The 22,600-nt window shown below is 41.8% G+C and overlaps 1 protein-coding gene and 1 non-coding gene across 3 annotated transcripts in view; one reads left to right on the forward strand and one right to left on the reverse strand.

Annotated features, from left to right (window-relative positions):
* SNX30 (sorting nexin family member 30) overlaps positions 1-22,600 on the forward strand; it is a 116,558-nt gene that overhangs the window by 64,871 nt on the left and 29,087 nt on the right. For both annotated transcript variants that reach the window (XM_043566620.1, XM_043566621.1), the window contains exons 3-6: positions 293-403; positions 13,975-14,133; positions 18,397-18,592; positions 20,045-20,244. In XM_043566620.1, the coding sequence (XP_043422555.1) occupies positions 293-403; positions 13,975-14,133; positions 18,397-18,592; positions 20,045-20,244 (666 nt within the window). The remainder of the gene's footprint in view (positions 1-292; positions 404-13,974; positions 14,134-18,396; positions 18,593-20,044; positions 20,245-22,600) is intronic.
* Positions 13,592-13,696, reverse strand: LOC122475501. Its single transcript, XR_006295198.1, has one exon. It is a non-coding gene; the product is annotated as a U6 spliceosomal RNA (small nuclear RNA).

Here is a 22,600-nt window from a genome sequence, read left to right on the forward strand (position 1 = left end):
TAAACACATTCTGAGGGATAGTGGAGTTCCATTTCCTAAGGGTAGGGGGAAAAAAAACAAAAACAAAAGCCTCGACATTTTCATTCTAGATCCTGGACTTTTGAGCCGGGCCCTGGGGGCCTGGACTCCTCATTTTGTGTTGGTAATTGCTGCCTTTTGGCTGGGGCTTTGGTGGAAGGAAAGTGTGTTCTTGCCCAGTTTGGTTTCTCAAAGAGAGCTTTTTTCCTTCCTTTCTGCCAAGACATGGTACCATTCCCTTCGACTTACTTTGTTCCACCCTTCTTATTTGCAGAGTACACGGGTAGAGTTTGACCTGCCAGAATATTCTGTTCGTCGAAGATACCAGGATTTTGACTGGCTGAGGAACAAACTGGAGGAATCCCAGCCGACTCATCTCATTCCCGTAGGTACTAAGTCATTACAGCTGGTTCCTCTCTTTTCCTTCGTTGTCCTTCCTGAGGATGTTTACTCAGCCCTCACCCCTTAAATTCAGGGCAGATTCTGTCTTACCTTTTATACCACATTCTCCCACCAAACGTACATGAAACGTTTTCACAGATGCTGTCCAATGTATCACGTTCGGGGTTTTGGCTTCCGGTTTGCTGTCCTCATGCTGGTTTCTTGAGTAGGCTGGGGTAGATTTTCACTTTCATTATGACAGTTTTTTGAGGTATAAAGAGTCCTAATTCTGATTTGCTGCCACTGAAAGACTGTCTGTTTTACTACCTTTCCAGACATACGTTCTTGAGGTTTGGGCAGCTGCCACCAGGTGATGCCTCGCATGACAGCCAGCTGGGCTCTCGTTAGACACACGGGTAGTTCAGGGAGCAGGAATCTAGCACGGCGCCGTTCAATCCTAGTTTTTCATTTCAAAAACAGACCCCAAGCCACCTAACTCCGTTTACAGCAGCAGCATAATATTTATCTATTACTCATATCTACCCATTAAAAAAAAACAGAACTAGAGCAAATAAAATTTAAAAGACTGCTTAAATCAACATACATATTGAGTACTTTTCTGACTACTTTTTTTCCCCCAGTAGAAATAACAACCATTTAGACCCCAGATGTTTCTTGGGTCTTTGGGGACTTGAGCGCAATTTGGGTCATAAAACTCTTCAGAGGGGCTTTATCTTTCAGTGAAACCCTTGGTTGAATAACTTCTTAGCACTGCCAGTTTTCGTGTTGCGCATGCATCTTCCAGTGCTTTCCCGCCATGGTTCGAAGAGGCTGAATATGCCGTGATAGAAATGATGGAGTTTGCCGGGGACTGCATTCTTTCTCAGGGGAAGAAACTCATTTTTAAGCAGTTGGAACTGTTACTTAAAATAGAATCGTAATTGGGCAAAACTGGCAGCTGTGAATCATTTTTTTCATAGACTTTGTATTCGACAACAGTTTTAGATTTCCAGAATGATTGCGAAGGTAGTGTAGTGAATTCTCATATAGCCCACACCTGCCTTTGCCTAACGTTTTACATTAGTGTGGCACATTTGTCACAATTAACGAACCAATAAGGATTCATGATTACTGACTAAAAGTCCTTTATTCAGATTTCCTCAGTTTTGCCTAATGTCCTTTATCGGTTCCAGGATCCCATCTAGGATGCCACCTTCCTTTTAGCTGTCATAGCTCCGTAGGTTCTTCTTGGTTGTGATACTTTCTCAGGCTTTCTTTATTTTCTATGGCTTTGACAATACTCAAAACTGTCAGGCGTTTTGTGGAATGTCCCTCATTTGAGATTTGTCTGATGTTTTCCTCATGATTAAACTTAGGGTAATGTGTTTTGCTGGGGGCAGGGGAAGTGCCGTTCTCATCACATCATACGAAAGGTACATGCTATCAGCAATATTTATCACTGTTGATATTAACCTCGATCACCTTATTTGACGTAGTGCTTGTCAGGTTTCTCCACTATCCGGTTACTCTTTTTTCTCTCCTGTTCCATGCTGTACTGTTTGGAAGGAAGTCAGTCATTCTTTATGTTTAGCTCACACTGTGCCTGAGGGGGAATTATGCTCCACCTGCTGGCAGCTAGTGTATTTGAAGTTTGGTTAGACAGAGACACCTGCTGGTAGCACTCATGCATCGACCCTGAAGCCAGAACTGAAAGAGGATGGAAGTCTCCAGAATGCCTGGGGAATGAGTATCTTTGAGTATGGTTTCCTGTGGTCAGGGTAGAAACAATGAGTAGGAAAGTACTCTAGAAGCAAATGGAGACATAAATTTATTCATAAATTCTTGGTACGTGTTTGGGGTGGAGAGAGATATAATATAGGAAGGCATCTGTAACTCAAACATGAAAGTCGAACTGGAAACAAATTCTTGTTTTTCCCCTTCAGAAGTCATCCTCCAGCAACTTGACTCGAAAGTGTCTGTTATTAAGCATCGACTTTGTGTTAGTCTTTTACTAGGCCTGGTAAGTACTGTGGGGGAGGTCAGGGGTTATAAGATGGGCAAGGGACCCTGCCTAGAAAGTTTGTTGTCAAATAGAGACCTAGTAGACATGCAACATAACTATTGTTTATATTTTCATTTTTTTAATCTAAAAAACGGGTTTATTAAGATATAATTCATACACCATACAATTTGCCCATTTAAAATATACAAGTCAAGGGCTTTTAGTATATTTAGTGTTAGTATTTAGCATATTTGTATATCAATATTTAATATATTTAGTCTACAGAGTTGTGCAACCACTAGCATGATCAACCTTAGAGCCTTTTCATCATCCCAAAAGAAACCTTCCTCTCCTTGCTTGTAACTCCTAAACTTGTCTTTTCCAGCACCTGGCAACCACTAATCTCTCTGTCTCTATAAATTTGTCTATTCTGGACTTTTGTATAAAGTAGAGTCGTACAGTATATCGTCTTTTGTGACTAGATTTTTCTCACTCTGCATAATGTTTTCAAGGCTAATCTGTGTTGAGGGACTTGTCAGGACTTCATTACTTTTTATTTTCGAATAATATTACATTGTATGGACCTGTCACTTTTAGTCTACCTGCTCACATTTGATGGATGTTAGAGTTATTTCCGCTTATTGGCTGTGAACATTCGTGTGCAGGTTTTTGTGTGGTCTCATTTTTCTTGGGTGTATACCTGGGAGTGTCATTGCTGAATCATATGTAACTGTATATTTAATCTTGTAAGAAACTGCCAGGCTGTCTTCCAAAATGGCTGCATCATTTTGCGTTCCCACCAGCAGTGTATGAAGGTTCCAGTTTCTCCACATCTTCCTCAACACTGTTATTATCTGCCTCTTTGATTATAACCCTCCTAGCAGGTGTGAAGTGGTATCTCCTTGTGGTTTCGATTTGCATTTCCCTGACGGCTGAATGTTTTTTACGTACTTCTTGGCCATTGGTCGTCTTCCCTGGAGAAATATCTTTAAGATCCTTTACCCATTTTAAAATTGGGTTATCTTTTTGTTATTGAGTTGTATTAGTTCTTTATATAATCTAGACACAAATCCCTCATTAGAGATAACAATTTGCAAAAAGTTTTACTGGTGAATGAGTTGTCTCTTTACTTTTTTTTAACTTTTTAAAAATGTTTATTATTTATTTTTGAGAGAGAGAGAGACAGACAGACAGAGCATGGGCAGGGGAGGGGAGGCGAGAGAGGGAGACACAGAATGCAAAGCAGGCTCCAGGCTCCGAGCTGTCAGCACAGAGCCCGACGTGGGCCTTGAACTCATGAACTGTGAGATCATGACCTGAGCCGAAGTTGGGTGCTTAACTGACTGAGCCATCCAGGTGCCCCTTTCTTTACTTTTCTGATGGTGTCTTTTGGAAGTGCAAACGTTTTTTAGTTATTTATCTGTTTATTCTTTCACTGTTTGTGCTTAAAGGTGTCTTATCTAAGAAATAATCGCCTAATCCTAGGTCATGAAGATTTACACCTGTGTTTTCTTTTAAAAATTTTACATGCTACAATCTTTTTTATATGCTAAATGCTTCTAAAATTTTATGTACTAAAAGGTATGTAGCTCATACCTTTTAGTTTTTTATCCATTTTGAGTTCATTTTTGTACAGTAAGTTTTCATGTCTTTAATGAGGCGGAATATCTTCCCATGACTTTATTGGACTTTGGCATTTCTTTTATGACTCGCCTCTTCGTTTTATGTTGTTTTTATTGGTTTGTAAAAACTCCATATCTGCAAATGAAGTTACCCTTCATTTTTGTATATTTAAAAAGCATTTGTTCTGGAGTGCCTGGGTTGCTCAGTCGGTTAAGTGTCCGACTTCAGTTCAGGTTATGATCCTGCGGTTTGTGAGTTCGAGTCCCACACTGGGCTCTCGTGCAAAGCCCGTCTCAGATCCTCTGTCTCCCTCTCTCTCTGCTCTTCACCCTCTCTCTCTCTCAAAAATAAACATTTAAAATTTTTTATGAAAACATAAAGAAGCATTTGTTTTGATGTGACATGGGAGGACCGTACTTTTTTCAGGTGGTGAAAACCACTGTTGTGTTTTTCTGTTTTCTGTTGTTCCAGAACCACTTATGAGTAATCATTCATTTTTATCATCATTTGTGCATCAGACCAAATCATGCATTAGACTTGGTGTGCCTGGGCTGCTTCTGATCCTTTGGTTCATTGATCTTTCTAGTCTGGTGCCCCTCCTACACTATCTGAATTATTATGACTTTACGGAACATTTCAACATCTGGTTGTACAGGTCCTCAACTCGCCTCCACCTGCCAATATACTTGTTTTCAGGGCTTTTCTAGATGTTTGCACATTTATTTTTCAAGATGAACTTTAGAGTCTTTTGAATTAGTTGGAAAAATTGGGAGAATGAGTTTCTGGGTGTGTGTGTGTGTGTGTGTGTGTGTGTGTGTGTGTGTGCGCGCGCACGCGCCAGTTTAAGTCAGCTATGGTTAAAAATGTGTGAGAATTCCTGACCTTTCCGATTCTACTGCTTGTGTTAGGAACATGGAGATCAAGTTCGCATTTTACCTGGGCTTCATTGGGACCATAAGCAGTTGTAAGTGAACAGCCAGCCAGACTGTGGTTCTAGGGATAAACCCACATTCTTTCATTTTCCTTTCCCCATTGACTGTCCTCAGGCCTGTTTCCAGCCCCTCTGACTCTGAACTTGGCAGCTTCTGGGGCTGTACTGGAGAAACGCAGCCCTTTACTTCCTAGGCCAACCTTTCCTTTGCCTGAGTAGAATCACAAGATGGTCAATATTGACTGACTTTTCTCTCAATTCAGTCTTTTCTGCTTTGTGTCTTTAACAAACTCTGGCCTGTTAACAGTACTTTGATATTTTCTAGGGCTGCGGCACACACACATATATAAGTAAATATATATGTGTGCATTAGAGAGAGAGAGAGAACGCACGCACGCAAGAGGGGGAGGGGCAAGGAGAGGAGAGAGAGAATCGCAAGCAGGCTCTGCATTGTCAGTGCAAAGCCCCATGTAGGGCTTGAACTCACGAACCATGAGATCATGACCTGAGCCGAAACCAAGAGTCTGATGCTTAACCAACTGAGCCACCCAGGCTCCCTCTATATATTTTTTTCTTTTTATATTTATTGCTTTATTGCTCTGCAACTTGAAAAGCAGAAATGCTCACATGTTCTTAAAAGGTCACCTTACACCTAGAAGAGTGCTGGATGTGTCTGTCATCTAGTAGTGACAACTCACTGTATTATCTTTATAGTCAGAGTCACAGGAACGTCTTCATTGTAACATGGTTCTTGTTTCCTAGTTTATTTTTTGGCTCAGAAGTTGGTTTTAATACTTCTTTTGCTGGGGGCACAACCAGTTATGACAACAGATAGATCTCATGATTTGATGGGTGCGGATAGATTTTGGAGACGAAGCACAAGCATTTATTAAACTCTGTAGTGTTTCATTGTACTGGGAAATTTAACGTTTGCTTCAATTTTTGTGAAGGAAGCTTTGCTGGAAGGATGCATTCGTATTAATTATATACCCAGTTTGGTAGCGGTAAACTGGTAGGAATTATTAAGAAGAAATTTGGCATGCAGCAACTGTTTTTCTTAATGCGAAATGATCAGTAAAAACTCTAACTTCATTTTCTAGTTGGTTCCTCTTTTTTGTACTGTTAAAAAAGCATATACATACTTTCAGCTTACTTAGTAGGTTAATAAGTAGTTGAACATTGGTTGAGGTTTCAAGTACTTTGAATTAAACCAAGCTTGATGGTGGTTCTTTATGGGGGTAAAGTTTCTTATCTTGATGCTCTTTTATTTATTTGTTTGTTATTTTTTTTCTTAGGAGCAGTGTTTTCTGTTTGTTTGATAAGGGTAGGAAAATTAGTTTTCTGTCATGTAGTGGGTGTACTGCTAAGTATTTGTTGAATTGAAATGTGCCATTCATTGCAAATTAATATTTGACGAAGAAGCAATTTAAATGCTGACAAGGGGAAGTTGGACCGTTTCAAGATTGAGCAATTGAAATCTTTGTCCAGATTTCGCACTCCAAAATAGTAGCTTTCCATGACAATCTACAAGAAGCACGCTTTTGTTTCACAGATTATAAGATACTGTCTTATGAATTATTATGAAACATAATACACGTGGAAGTGCTCTACCAAAGTATCAAGTGCTATAAAAATGTAAATGTTTTATAAGATTATACCTTGAAATATTTAATGGGTTATTGTAATGCTTTGCAAATAGGATTTTTTGTAGGTTCAACATGTATGGGCATATGTAGTTTTTAAAAAACGTCTTCCTTATGGAAAATGTTAAATATATGAAAGCAGAGTGATTCAGTGCAATGAACCCTCATGTACTCACACCCAGTTTCAGCATTTATCCCCAACGGCCGATCTTATTTCGTCTCTATTCTTACTCACTCCCCCTCGCATGAGCCAGCTGAGTTTTTTGTTTTTGTTTTTGTTTTTTTAAGTGATTTAAACAACAAAAATGTATTACTTTATAGATCTGGAGGTCAAAAGTCCAAAACTGGTCTCAGTAGATTAATATCAAGGTGGCAGGGCTGCATTTCCTCTAGAAGACCCAGGGAGGAGTTTGTTCCTCGCCCTTTCCGGCTTCCAGAGGCTTCCTATATCCCTTGGCTCATGGCCCCTTCCCCCACCTTCAAAGCCAGCAGCACAGCCTCTTCTCTGCTCTCTGACATCTGCTTCCATCACCCCAGCTTATTTTAAAAATTGAGGTAAAATTCATATGACATAAAATTCACCATTTTGTTTTTTAAACCCTTTTTTTTTAAGTTTATTTATTTATTTTGAGAGAGAGAGAGAGAGAGAGCACGAATGGGGAAAGGGCAGAGAGAGGGAGAGAGAGAGAATCCCAAGCAGGTTCCACACCACCAGCGCAGAGCCCGATGCGGGACTCGAACGCAAGAACTGCGAGACCATGACCTGAGCCAAAGTCAGACACTTAATTGACTGAGCCACCCAGGCACCACTTGTTTGTTTTTTTAAAAGTAGGTCCCACACCCAACACAGAAACCAATGCACGCTTGAAGTTACAACCCCAAGATCAGGACATGAGCTAAGAACAAGAGTTGGACACTTAACCGACTAAGCTACCCGGGTGCCTCTAAAATTCATCATTTTATTTATTTTTATTTATTTATTATTTGTTTTAATTTTTAGAGAGCACACATGACCAGGGGAGAGGGGCAGAGGGAGAGAGACAGAGAGAGAGAGAGAGAGAGAGAGAATGAATCCCAAGCAGACTCCATGTTCAGTGTGGAGCCCAAGGCGGGCACTATCCTGTGACCCTGGGATCATGACCTGAGCTGAAATCAGGAGTTGGACATTTAACCAACTGAGTCACTCAGGTGCCCCAAAAGTCACCATTTTAAAGTGTGCAACTCAGTGGCTGTTAGTGTATTCAAAGTGTGTTATAATCACCACCGCTATCTAATTCCAGAATATCTTCACCACCTCCAGAAGAATCCCGTACCCGCTAAGCAGTCACTTCTCATTCCCCTTTTCCCCAACCCAACTATTTTGAATCATGCTCCTTGAACATTGATTGTACAAGGTTTTGTTTGAACACTTGCTTTCAGTTATTTGGGCTGCATACCAAGGAATAGAATTCTGGATCTTATACTAGTTTTATGTTTAATTTTTTGAGGAGCCGCCAAGCTGTTTCCCACAGAGGCCACGCCATTTTACATTCTCACCAACCATGTATGAGGGTTCCAATTTCTCCACTACTTGCTTCCTGTTTTTTCCTGTTTTTTTTTTTTTTTTTTTTTTTTTTTTACCCCCTTTTATAGCCATCCTAGTGGATGTGAAATGGTATACATATCCCAGAGGGTTTTTAAAAAACATTTTGGCCTAAAAGATACGTGGAAGTTCCACCCTTTGGTCCACTTCCCCTTTGCCTTCTGTTCTCAATGTTTAGAAGGTAATAAAAAGAGCTGGCATGCAGACGACATCTACCACGTGCTTGGAGCTTTGTTGAGCTCCTCACTTGCTCAATTACAATCTATAGATGTGCCTGATTTCATCAGCAACCCAGATTCCTCTGCACAAACAAGTCAGAAGGTAGAAGGTGAGGCTGATTGTAGGCATGTGCTCTTTAAGGCTTGAAATAGGAAGAAACAAATTTCTGAAGCCCTGTACCTTTGGGAATAATAATGGTTAGAAGGAAATTTCTGTTTGCAGAAGGATTCACTGCAGGGTTCCTTTAAATAGCACACTTCCCTGATTCATTAAACATAAAGTTCAGTGTACTAAATCTGAAGAATGAATAACTATTTCAGATTATCTGTTATGTTAAATGAGGCACACCTAGCCACTTATCTGTTCATTAGGCTTTCCTCCCAAGTCCTATTCAGCATAAGCAAACCAGAATGTGTTCAACAGGATTCATGAAATACTAACAGAAAAATATCCACTGGATTTGATAATTAGAAAGTCATCAATCATCTTTAAAAGAGCAGTCTCCGGGGGCACCTGGGTGGCTCAGTCGGTTAAGTGTCCAACTCCTGATTTTGGCTCAGGTCGTGATCTCACAGTTCATGAGATTGAGCCCCATGTTGGGTTCTGTGCTGAAAGGGCAGCACCTGCTTGGGATTCTCTTTCTCCCTCTCTCTCTGGCCCACACAAGCACACTTTTTCTCTCTCAAAATAAATAAATAAACATTAAAAAAAAGGAGTCAGCATTGGATGGGGATAAGGCAGAGAAATGTAGCATTGAAGGCAGAACCAAAGACAGCTTTGTTTTGGGTGGAGGAAGGTTGTGGGTTGAGAAGTCAATGGAAGGAGTGGAAATTAAGATAAATGACTAGGGACACCTGAGTGCCTCAGTTGGTTGAGAATCTGACTCTTGATTTCTACTCAGGTCATGATATATATATATATATTTTTTTTAGTTTTTTTTTTAATGTTTGTTTATTTATTTATTTATTTATTTATTTATTTTTTCAACGTTTATTTATTTTTTGGGGACAGAGAGAGACAGAGCATGAACGGGGGAGGGGCAGAGAGAGAGGGAGACACAGAATCGGAAACAGGCTCCAGGCTCTGAGCCATCAGCCCAGAGCCCGATGCGGGGCTCGAACTCCCGGACCGCGAGATCGTGACCTGGCTGAAGTCGGACGCTTAACCAACTGCGCCACCCAGGCGCCCCAATGTTTATTTATTTTTGAGACAGAGAGAGACAGAGCATGAATGGGGGAGGGTCAGAGAGAGAGGGAGACACAGAATCTGAAGCAGGCTCCAGGCTCTGAGCTGTCAGCACAGAGCCCGAGGCAGGGCTCGAACTCACAGACCGTGAAATCAGGACCTGAGCCGAAGTCGGAAGCTCAACCAACTGAGCCACCCAGGCGCCCCTACTCAGGTCATGATCTTATTGTTCATGGGTTCGAGCCCCGCCTCAGGCTCCGTGCTGAACATGGAGTCTGCTTAAGATTCTCTCTCTCTCCCTCTGCCCCTCTCCCCTGCTCGTGCACTCTTTCTGTCTCTCTCTCAAATTAAAAAAAAAGAGAGAGAGAAACAATTCTTTCAAAAAGTTGAATGAGCCCCGAAGGAGAGTGGAGAGGATGTAAGGTCAAGGGGTAGTTGGGTTTATTATTTTTGGGTAGAAAGAGAACGAGCCGTATTTTTGTAGACTCAGGAACAGAGCCAGCCAAGGAGGAAATGTTGAAGATACAGGAAAGAGAAGGTATAATTAATTGATGACAACATAAGCATGATTGTGAAGTAATGGGTCAGAGACACAGATGGAATAGTTAGCTTTGTGGTGAATTGGGGAGATATGTTGTCCACAGGAACCTGAGAAATGGACATGAGATGTCTATCTGTGGAGGAAGCAACATGGTTAGGGAATGTTTATGTGATGCCCTTATACCTGGTTCCTACTTCAGAGACATGGTAATCCGCTTAGTGTGAAAGGTTGGGGGTTGAGTGTAGTGTTTAAGGACAATGGCCATCTAAGGGAATGGGGGAAGAACTGATCAAAATAAGGAAGTTATCCTAAAGAACAACCATACCCTATTAAGACAGATTCTCCTGTGCTTTTGACTGGGCCAGAACACTGGGCTGGATGGTCTGTATATCTGACCCCGTCCTGCATTTCTAATATTCTCCTCAGGCATGAGCTCCATTGGGCGTCCTACTTGGACATCTTACCTCCATGTGGCTCTGTAATTTTATTCTTGACCTGACTCCCCTCTCTTTCTTCATTTCCAAACCTTTCCACTGTGCTCTCTAGAACTCCTGATCTAGTTAAAAGAAGCCCCTCAGTTCATAGCCTCTTCTCTGCATCGTACTCCCACCATCTCAAGATTTCACTGAACATGCCTGCCTCTGAAGATCAGTATTTCCTGAAGCTTCTGCCACTCTGACAACAAAGAACCCCCCTGCCTCCCCCCACCCCCCCCCCCCGCCACTGTTATTGGTGTTCACTCTGTGGCAGGAATTGTGTAAAGCAATTTCAGCCTAGTAGCTAATTTAATCCTCATAACAACACCAAGAGGCTGGCACTATTGCTAGTTTTTTTTTTTTAAACAAAGAAACTGAGGTACCAAGAGATTACAGAACTTGACCGAAGTCAGAAAGCTTGGCAGAGGTGGGATATGAACCCAGGAGGCATGGAACCACAGTCTTTATTTAGGAGTTAAATCATACTGACTTTCTAAAGCCCTTTCAAGTTGAGGGTTTTGGACCCCCTCATATCTCAAGTGCTGCATTCGAGGGGTGTTGATGTTGCCAGTTTCTAAGTCTTTGAAAGCGTTCTAAATCTGGATTGCTTCTTGATTTCCCCACTCCAAACACCTTAGGATTCCGCTTCTTGGGGTTGGTGAAGTCCTGTGTCTGTTTTTGTGTGTATGTGCGTGAACTTGAGGGTTTATTTATTTTTAAAGTTCATTTATTTGTTTTGAGAGAGAGAGAGACAGAGAGAGAGAGGGAGAGAGAGAATCCCAAGCAGGCTCCAAATTGTCAATGCAGAGCCTGACATGGGGCTCCAACTCACAAACAGTAAGATCATGACCTGAGCCGAGATCAAGAGTCAGATGCTTAACTGACTGAGCCACCCAGGTGCCCTGAGGGTTTATAATTTAAAAGAAAAAAAAAAAACTCTGTATGGTCAGAATATGGGGCTGAAGGGGGTTGTGGACGTAAATGCTTGTTCCAGTTTTTCCAAATCCTCACCAACATTGTTCTTTTCTTTGTTTTGCTGTTTTTCCTTCCTTCCCTCCCTTATTATGACCATTCTCATGGGTGTGAAGTGGTATCTCACTGTGGTTTTGATTTGTATTTCCCTAATGAGTAATGGTATGAGTATCTTTTCAAGTGCTTATTGGCCATTTGTAGGTCTTCTTTGAAAAAAATATCTACCAATCTTTTGCCCAATTAAAAAAAATTTTTTTTTTAACGTTTATTGATTTTTGAGACAGAGAGAGACAGAGCATGAACGGGGGAGGGGCAGAGAGAGGGAGACAGAATCTGAAACAGGCTACAGGCTCTGAGCTGTCAGCACAGGGCCCGACGCGGGGCTCAAACTCACGGACTGCGAGATCATGACCTGAGCTGAAGTCGGACGCTTAACCGACTGAGCCACCCAGGCGCCCCTCTTTTGCCCAATTTTTAATGCAAATGTTCTTTTAATATTTCATACCCCAAACATTTTCATATTGCACACTAGCAGACATGCAGTCTCCCTGTGACTGCAGTAACGAGAAAGGCCTTTTAATCAAGCATTTAATCAAGCTACTGTGGGAATAGGTCAAAGCTCAAAGATCCCTCAGTAGCCAGGTAGGTTTAAATTGCCCACAATATTGGCTCAAAGTAAATATTACAGAGAAGTTTGTTTGGGTAAGAGCAACGGAAATTACATTAAAAAAATTTTTTTAACATTTATTTATTTCTTGAGAGAAAGAGAAAGAGACAGAGCATGAGTGGGGGAGGGGCAGAGAGAGAGACAGACAGAATCCGAAGCAGGCTCCAGACTCTGAGCTGTTAGCACAGAGCCCAACGCAGGGCTCAAACACACAAACTGTGAGATCATTACCTGAGCCGAAGTCAGCCGCTTAACCAACTGAGCTACCCAGGCACCCCAGGAAATTACATTTTTAAGACCTTTCTTTGCTGTGCAGGAGCTTTTTATCTTCATGAGGTCCCAGTAGTTCATTTTTGCTTTTAATTCCCTTGCCTTTGGAGATGTGTCAAGTAAGAAATTGCTGTGGCTGAAGTCAGAGAGGTCTTTTCCTGCTTTCTCCTCTAGGGTTTTGATGGTTTCCTGTCCCACATTCAGGTCCAGCCACTCTGGAAAACAGTGTGGAGGTTCCTCAAAAAATTAAAAATAGACCTACCCTATGACCCAGCAATAGCACTGCTAGGAATTTACCCAAGGGATACAGGAGTGCTGATGCATAGGGGCACTTGTACCCCAATGTTTATAGCAACACTCTCAACAATAGCCAAATTATGGAAAGAGCCTAAATGTCCATCAACTGATGAATGGATAAAGAAATTGTGGTTTATATACACAATGGAATACTAAGTGGCAATGAGAAAAAATGAAATATGGCCTTTTGTAGCAACGTGGATGGAACTGGAGAGTGTGATGCTAAGTGACATAAACCGTACAGAGAAAGACAGATACCATGTTTTCACTCTTATGTGGATCTTGAAAAACTTAACAGAAACCCATGGGGGAGGGGAAGAAAAAAAAAAAGAGGTTAGAGTGGGAGAGAGCCAAAGCATAAGAGACTCTTAAAAACTGAGAACAAACTGAGGGTTGATGGGGGGTGGGAGGAAGGGGAGGGGAGGTGATGGGTATTGAAGAGGGCACCTTTTGGGATGAGCACCGGGTGTTATATGGAAACCAATTTGACAATAAATTTCATATATTAAAAAAAAAAAAGAAGAACTTTCAAGCATACACCTACACAAAAGATCGGCTTAGAAAAGGTATTTTTTAGCTACAAGGGTTTGCCTAATGTACTTATTTCACATTCATCAAGTTCTTTTACCCCTTGAACTGGGAATAGAATCGAAATATATTCAATTAAAATAATATATTTAAATATATTTAAATAAATTTTTGTGTGATTGATATTGTCTGCCTTCTCTCCTTAGACCATCTTTCCGGCCCTGACTCTCTCGTCGTACCCCCTGTGTGTTAAGCAATGTGTAGATAGCCATACTATCGGATTTACTGTCATCCTAGTGCAAAGGCCATGCTAACCTCTGTATTGTTCCAATTTTAGGGTATGTGCTGCTGAAGCTAGCATGACTGGATTTCCTGGATAAATACTGACTGACTGTTTGCTGTATTCCAAGGACTGTTCTCTAGCATCTTACTTCTTGAGTTCTAAAACTGAGAAGGATAGTTGTGATTTACTCCATCTCTGTGTTTCAGAAATGTTTCTATTGATGCCTACCTAAAGAGCCAACTGAATAAGGAATATGTTCTTGGACAAATGAGTCCCAAGAATTATTTGCTAGCCTGTGGTTTTTCTTTCCACGGTCTTATCAATTACTCTGAATATTTTTCTTCCTGTCTTCATAGCCGCTTCCTGAGAAGTTTGTGGTGAAGGGTGTTGTAGATCGTTTTTCAGAAGAGTTTGTGGAGACCAGAAGAAAAGCTTTGGATAAATTCCTAAAAAGAATTACAGATCATCCTGTGCTCTCTTTCAATGAACACTTTAATGTTTTCCTTACTGCTAAGGTAAGAACAGAATTTTTCATATTCCTCCCCCAAATTAGCATTCTTCGGGCTCTTTTTTTTTTCTTTCTTGAGTTTATTTATTTTGAGAGAGAGAGAGAGAGAGAGCATGCAGAAGAGGGGGTGGGGCAGGGGGAGAAGGAGAGAGAGAATCCCAAGTAGGCCTCACACCATCAGCACAGAGCCCGATACCGGGCTTGATCTCCAGAACCATGAGATCATGACCTGAGCCGAAGTCAAGAGTCAGATGCGTAACTGACTGAGTCTCCTAGGTGCCCCTCTTTGGGCTCTTTCTTAAAAGCTGCTTTGCTCTCTCACAAACCACCTTTGGGAATGGGCCACTATAGTGGATGTCATCAAATTCCTCTATGTTTTTGGTGTCCATTTGCATCATCCTGGTTTCCATGTTAGAATTCAGGAGAAACACCCCCACTGCAGCAGAGAGGAAGTATTTTCACTTGCCTAAACAAAGATAAGTGTTTCCTTGAATTCTTCTTGGCATTTCAATAGGTGAGGCCATTCTGACCAACAAGTGGGCCCTGAGGGAAAGAACATCTAATGAGTGTTTGATAAAGATGTTCTTCACCGGAACCCTGTGAGAGGTTACTCAACCTCTCATTCTACTGATAAGGAAACTGAAGTTCAGGGAATTGGTACATATTCAAGTGGCATCACTTGGGATTTAAAATTAGGTCTTTAAGGCCCCAGAGGCCGAACTTCCGCTCTAAATCAGACTGCCTGACAAAGACTAGTTCAGTGTTGCTTGCCCGCAGCCAAATTCCTATTGGGTGGGCAATTTCCAAGCATTTGCCAGAGAAACATTTGGGCCCCACACAGTTGCCGGATTCTGTGTGTTCACACCCAGGTTGGTCATTCACTGGCTTCTCTGTGCACTTCCGGTTGGCGGAACTGGCAGGAAGTCTGACACACTCTGCCCTCAATGTCTACAGAAATGGGATCTCAGGCTCACACTCTCATGCCAGCTCCTCGCGGCCCCATCTGTTTACTTTCGTGAATCATATTCCCAAACTCAGGCCACAGGTAGTTTGTTTCATGTTGGCAAGGGTGTTGAGGCTCCGGGATTCCCAGTTTTCTTTCTCAAAATGGCAAAATTGAGAAATATTTACAGATAACATCAGTCAATTTTAAAGATTTTAGAGAGGGTGCCGTTCTCCAGACAATGGAAACCACATGACAAAGTCCTTTAGTATTTTTTTTTTTAAACCTCAGTTGACATTTTTTCGCCTCATTGATGACATGCCCATTCATCTTCTCTTTTTTCCCAGAGGCCTGTCCCCTACCGCCCATGTCAAACCCACGTTCTGTTTCAAAATAAGTATTTCCTGGTGAACAGATCCTCGAATATAGTTCTTTCAGCTCATATGCAGAGTGAAATCCATCCTGTTCTCCACACATGCAGCTCAGTGCCTCACCCATGTATCAGGTCGTTGTTCAGGCAGGCCTCAGTCTTGGTCATCTTTACTGAACACAGAGACAATGGGAGAGAATGCACGGACCGTGGGTCATTAGGAATCTATGTGAAAAATAAAGTGGAAAGATTTGCGTGTGGTGGATGGTATTCAGTATGAAAGGTGATGTAAAAAAAAAAAAAAAAAAAGTCCTTCAGCGTCTTAATCAAAATCCAACTTCACGCGAGCGAATGCAGAGCATTGGCTCTAAAACAACCAATTCTAGCCCTCATTCAGTTCTACTTGCTGAATTAAATGTACCAAATACCCCCATCTTTTCTTTTCTCTCTTTTTGATTGTGGTAAAATACATCTAAAATTTACCACCCTAACCATTTTAAAAAATGCACATTTCAGTGGCGTTAAGTATATTCACACACTTACACGACTATTCATCTTGTGAGCCTGAAACAGTGTACTGCACTGTGTGACATGAAACTACAGTGACTCCCCATCTCCCCCTCTCTTGTCTCCACCTTTTAACACACCTTGAAAACCTTTGTCTTGTTTTTTTGTTTTTTGTTTTTTTTTTATAATTTGTCGTCAAGTTAGCTAACATGCGTTGTATACAGTGTGCTCTTGCTTTTGGAGGTAGATTCTCGTGACTCATCGCTTACCTACAACACCCAGTGCTCATCCCAACAAGTGCCCTCCTCCCTTGGTCTTGTTCTTAGGCAAACCCTTTACATGTTCTGTCACAGCGAAGGAAGAGGTATTCCTCTTTCTTGGGATGACCCCATCTTGTCGCAAACCGGAAGCGTCATTACAAAGAAGCCAGTAATGCTCGGAGAGGGTAGGGGAGATGCTCAGTATCAAGCGTGTTCGAATAAGTATTTTTCGTCTTTGGCAGAATGCGTGCAGCAGTCAGATGCTACTAAATAGCTTCATTCTATATATGAATTGACTTGGTTAACTGGGGGTTCTCTTTTAAGCCTCTACTTGAAATAGAGCTTCTGCAGTCCACTGAGCCCTTTTGGATCTAGCCCCACTCCAAAAAATATTGTAGAAGCAATGCCGAGAACTGCCAGGCTTCAGTTAGAATCTTGTGAAAACCTGGTGTCTGCAGGGGTGTTTTTCGTCTAGAGTATCTGAGGTTGGAAGGGGAGATGGAATCTTTAGAAGAACATTCTCTCAGGTAGCCTGACTTCAAAAGGAAGAGGAGAGACTGGACAGGGGTGTGTGGAGGAGGAAATTGCTGCCTTTTTGAAGATGGGTGAGCCCTGGCGTATTTTACAGACTCAAGGATTAGAAGTTGAAGATACAGACAGGAGAGGGAGTGGCCGATGGGGCGGGAGCCTTGCTTGTGGGCGAAGTCTAGCTAGGAAAGAGTGGGATCAAGAGCAAAAGTGAAGGCTTTGGCTGCATAAAGAAGAAGGAGCAGACTATACTTCAGACACTTATGAAGATCGGAATCTGTGATTGTGTGTGATTGTGTGTTGTCACATGGGAGGACAGCTGTGTTAACTGCTATTCCCTGTTCTCTGCTCTATCCCTAAATCAGACGAGGTGACCAGAAAGCAATGGCCTTGTGCTATGTTCCCTTATCTCCCTGTAGACATGCCCTACTAGGACTGGGAATTACTTTTCTGTTTGTATTGAGGGTGGATATAAGGAACAGACATCTGATCTTGTGTAAAACCATTAAAAATTTTTTTTTTTAGAGAGAGAGCACCTGCACACACAAGTGAGGTAGGGCTGGGGTGGGAAGAGAGAGCAAGGGGGGAGGGAGAGAGAGAGGGAGAGGGCGAGGGGGAGGGAGAGAGAGAATGAATCTTACACAGGTTCCATGCTCATCATGGAGCCGGACTCAGGGCTTGATCCCATGACCCTGGGATCATGACCTAAGCCAAAACCAAGAGTTGGATGCTCAACCGAGTGAGCCATTAGGTGCCCCATGAAACCATTTTTGAAGGCATGACATAGAACAATCTGGAGATGCTACAGATTCCTCTTGGAGTTTGATGATAGGAAGTTTATTTGACCTGATAGATTAATATGCTCTTTGAATTTAGATACGGTAGATTATGTAGCTCAATGTATTTCCCGTTTTGCCCTAAAATGTTTTGTTGTTTACAACATCGATCCTTGGCTTGGATTTTCTTGCACTGCTTTTTCTGTCGCTGTTTCCTGCACTCACCCGCTTCTCCCTCCTTTCTTTATATGGCTTTGATTGAGATATAAATAAATGAATGGAATGAATTTCAGCTCTAGAATTTTTTTTTTCAACGTTTATTTATTTTTGGGACAGAGAGAGACAGAGCATGAACGGGGGAGGGGCAGAGAGAGAGGGAGACACAGAATCGGAAACAGGCTCCAGGCTCTGAGCCATCAGCCCAGAGCCTGAAGCGGGGCTTGAACTCACGGACCGCGAGATCGTGACCTGGCTGAAGTCGGACGCTTAACCGACTGCGCCACCCAGGCGCCCCGTAGAATTTTGTTCCTAAAGATGACTTAGGATATTTTGTATGGGAGAAAGAGACTTCTTCTTCTTCATCTTTGAGTTCGTTGTCTTCTTCATCTTCATCTTCTTCTGTCAGGGACGTTAAAAGAATCGTGTTAGAAACAGTGTTGAGTTTGAAGGACAGCATGCTCAGGTGCTCTGCTGAAAGCACACACCTGTGTGCTTGGTGTTTCCAATGGCAAGGGGAGGAGTACTGCTATGTACGTGGTCAGTCCTCTAACTCGGGTCCTTGTTTCTGGAGTCTTCCACGTCCAAGAAGAAACCACCTAAAGGAGTTGGTTCACCGAATCCTGGCTGTGGGAGTGACTGAGTTTGTCTGTTAACATGTCACCCTTAGGACCTGAACGCCTACAAGAGGCAGGGGATGGCATTGCTGTCTAGAGTGGGCGAGTCCGTCAAGCACGTCACCGGAGGCTACAAGCTGAGGAGTCGACCTCTGGAGTTTGCAGCCATAGGCGACTACTTAGATACCTTTGCACTCAAACTGGGAACCATTGATCGAATAGCCCAGCGGATCATCAAAGAAGAAATAGGTGAGCCCTTTGTGGAGATCTTGGTCGTGCCCAGGGTGCGTGTGCGCATTCGTGTGTGCTCAGCAGAATCAAACTGCAAAAATACTGGCACGACAGAACGAGGCCGTGCTTCACTTCTAAAACTAATAAATAAATACAGGGAGCAGAGGAGGTCGTTGTGACCAGACTATAATTTTGCGCTCCATCCTCTGCCCTGCTCTTCAGCCTTGTGTTTGCTTTCGTGGCAAACAGCCACTTCTGAGCTTCCAGGCTTTTCCATGACTCTCTTTCTCTCTCAACTTTAGCTTTAAAAGTGGAGACATTGACTCAACTTCCCTTCATTCATAGGAATGATAATTTAAAAAGCAAAACTCTGGTACCTTTTCTGCCAGAAAGATGGCTCAAAAGGACAGCCTGGAGACCTGTGTTTGCCAAAGTTATGATCCTCATGAGCTTTCAACTTGAAATTGACTCACCTGCCCTACCCCTGCTTCATTTCAGACCCACTCTTCCTGACCTGGGGACTTGTCAGACCTTTCTTTAACCTACCAAGCTGTTACCACCACTTTCTCCCCAGCCCTCTTGTGGTCACCTGCTTCTCTGTATCCCAGAATGTTAGGACCTTTTGTCTTCTCACACATGTGGAGGCCAGAGAGATCAGACCAGTGTTGACAATCATGCTGGCCCAAGATCTGACACATATTGAAAAGAATTCTCCAGCAGCAGCCATCCACTGGTTACTAAAAAATGGCAACGTTTTGCTTTAAAGGCAAGAATCCTGGTGACAAATGATGGGCTAGATTTTCTTTCTGAGAGTAAATTGACATTTCCCCTTGTTCCTTGTACTTTCATTATCCTCTACCCACTGATGGTATTATGGCTGCAGGTGCTAGAGATAGCTTTTGGTACCATCCACATCTAAGGAGCATGTGGAATAAATTCTGATGGGACCAAGGTGTTGGGGTTACCTCTGAGTGAGAGTAATTCTGCCTACGTAAGACCACATCCATATCAAAATACTTCCTAAAATCCCATTATTTTTCCATTGTGACTGGTTTTTCTTTCCTTTAAAAACATCCCTCTAAACCTATGTGAAACTCTGTCCCCATTGCTGCTAAAAATCTGTCTTCACTCTATGAGTAGGTGAGTGGTTATTTTTGAAGATAGTTGGTTGATGTAGCTCCTACCACTTCCCCCAGAAAGCACTGTGGTCCCCATTATCCAGAGTCATGGCATTCCCATTATGGGGTAAAGTCAGGTGATGTTATGATATTAACTATAAGATGGGTGTTTAGAGATTAAAAAAATTATAAACAATGTTGTGTTTAAAGGAGAGCACATTCAGTTCAGTGAATGGCCAAGGAAATACATCTGACTATAGGGAGTTCTTGTTACTGAGTCAGTAATACCAGTGATACCAGTGATTGTCTTAATTACCAGCCAAGGCTTAATTAGTTTCTTTTTCCCCTTCAGAGTACCTTGTAGAGCTGAGAGAATATGGGCCTGTGTACTCCACGTGGAGTGCATTAGAAGGGGAGCTAGCTGAGCCCCTGGAGGGCGTCTCAGCTTGCATTGGCAACTGCTCGACGGCCTTGGAAGAGCTAACGGATGACATGACAGAAGACTTTCTACCTGTGCTCAGGGAATATATTTTATACTCTGACTCTATGAAGGTAAGTATGCTCACTTCTCGTGCACTTAAGTAAGTTCCTTGTTTTAGTCATTTTCAAAAAGTAACTATTGCCTATTCACACATAGTGTCGTTTTCCTTCTTCATGGGTGGGTAGGATCACACATATGGACTGACCTCATAGGCATATAAATAGAATTCGTGGCGAAACAAGGATGTGAATTAATGAAGGAAAAGAGTGTGGAAGAAACTCTTAATGTTCTCTGAGAGTTCGTGAAGGTATAACATGTACTAAACAAGAACAGGATGCTATGGAAAAAGAATAATTGGATAATTAGAGCTCTTGGAAACTAAAATCTGACTTGCTGAGATGAAATTGAGGAGTAAAGTCGAAAAATGAGGCTGAGGAAATCTTGGAAAGTAAAATAAGGAAACCAAGTAGTTGGAAAGTAGAACAAAAATGTGAAAATACTGAAAATGTGAAAGAGTAAGAGACATAGAGGATTAATCTCAGAGGTTCAACATTTATCTGAGAAGAAATCCTAACTGGGAGAACAGAGAAGGCTGATGGAAGGGAATTATGAAAGAAATAATACAAGAAGATCTTCCAGAGCTGAGGGATGTGAGTTTTCAGATTAAAAGGGCATGCTGTAAAAAAAAAAAAAAAAAGGCGGGGAGGCACCTGGGTGGCTCAGTCGGTTGAGCGTCTGACTTTAGCTCAGGTCATGATCTTGCGGTTGTGAGTTTGAGCCCTGCGTCGGGCTCTGTGCTGACAGCTCAGAGCCTGGAGCCTGCTTCAGATTCTGTGTCTCCTTCTCTCTCTGCCCATCCCCCACTTGTGTTCTGTCTCTCTCTGTCTCTCAAAAATAAATAAATGTAAAAAAAAAAATTTTTTTAAAAAAGGGGGCATGCTGATTGCCCAGCAAAAGAAATGAAAAATGAGCCAACCCACAGCGTATCAGTACAAAATTTTAGAATGAAAGTTATAAGATTTTAGAAGATTTTAAAGAAAAAGGGAGAGGGGGATGATGCACAAATGGAATAAGAATCAGAATGGCTTTGATCTAACAGCAAGGGATGAGAAAAGACAGAGAAGCTGTGAGGACAAATGATTTCCAACCTCAAATTCTCCATGCAAAATAAGGATGGGGTCAGATGCTTTAATGCCTACCCCAGTAACTACTCCAGCCTGCACTTAAACCAGTTTGAGAGCATAGTTACAGGGACTCTTACAGTGTGGCATCAGTTAGACAAAAGGGTCAGGCTTCCTGACCAACAGAAAAGGACATGTGGTTGGCTCTGTGTTGAACATCCCAAGTAGCCTCCTACCTCCTTCCCAATGGAGACCTCTGGTTTATCAATCTGTCTTTGGGACAGATCTAGGACACCCCTTTAAGAGAGGATTGACAAGAATCTCTTGAGAGAAACTCATCAGGCAACTTTGGGTTGTAAAAATGGAAACCCAGAAAGATCATGGCAATATGAAAGTATTCTATACCTTAAGAAGAGGAGTAAAAGGTAATGAATCAAATAGTTTAAAAAATTAAAAAAAAAACACCCTTATTATGGAAAATTTCAAGCACATATATAGAAGCAAAGAGAATAGTATGACAGACTCCCATATACCCATTACCCACATTCCATTTTGTTTCATCAGGTCTGAACCTTTTAAGGCTCTTGATACATGTTACGTTGTGGACAATGGAAACCGTTCCTGCTAGAATGACTCACTGTCTCTTGTATACTCTCTATAAAACTGCTAATGAAACAAACACTTTAATTAAAAAGACAAGGTTGGGTCTGGCTCTCACAGTGGGCAGGGAAATGATAAGAATTTCCTTATCAGTAAGGTGGAAATGACGGTAGGTATGGTGATGATAAGGATAAAAGTCACATGTGAGATCATTAGCCTGAGGCAGTTTTGTTGGTAATTATCGGAACCGAGGCTGAAAACCACAGCTCTTGACTCCACGAATTTCCTACACATTTTTCTCTATTGCATTTTTTCTACTGAGACCCTCACATTGCATATTTAATTCTAACTTTCATTATAACTTCCAGTTATAAGTAATAAATAAGTCATGGGATGTTATGCACAGCATAGTGACCGTCGTTAATAATACGGTATTGTGTATTTGAAAGTTGCCAGGAGAGTGGATCTTAAAGTTCTTATCAAAGACAAATTTAGAGCCATCTGTGGTGATGGATATTAACTAGTCTTATGTGGGGAACATTCACAATATATACAAATATCCAATCATGATGCTGGACACCTGGAACTAATATGATGTTATATGTCAATTATATCTCAAAAAAAAAAAAAAAAAGACATCCTGACTTGCTTAAAATGAGCCAGAATATTTTGCCTTACTTGTAAAGTTAATAGTATCTGTTTTTGT

Source organism: Prionailurus bengalensis, chromosome D4 (genome assembly GCF_016509475.1).
Source record: "Prionailurus bengalensis isolate Pbe53 chromosome D4, Fcat_Pben_1.1_paternal_pri, whole genome shotgun sequence".
NCBI classification, from domain to species: domain Eukaryota; kingdom Metazoa; phylum Chordata; class Mammalia; order Carnivora; family Felidae; genus Prionailurus; species Prionailurus bengalensis.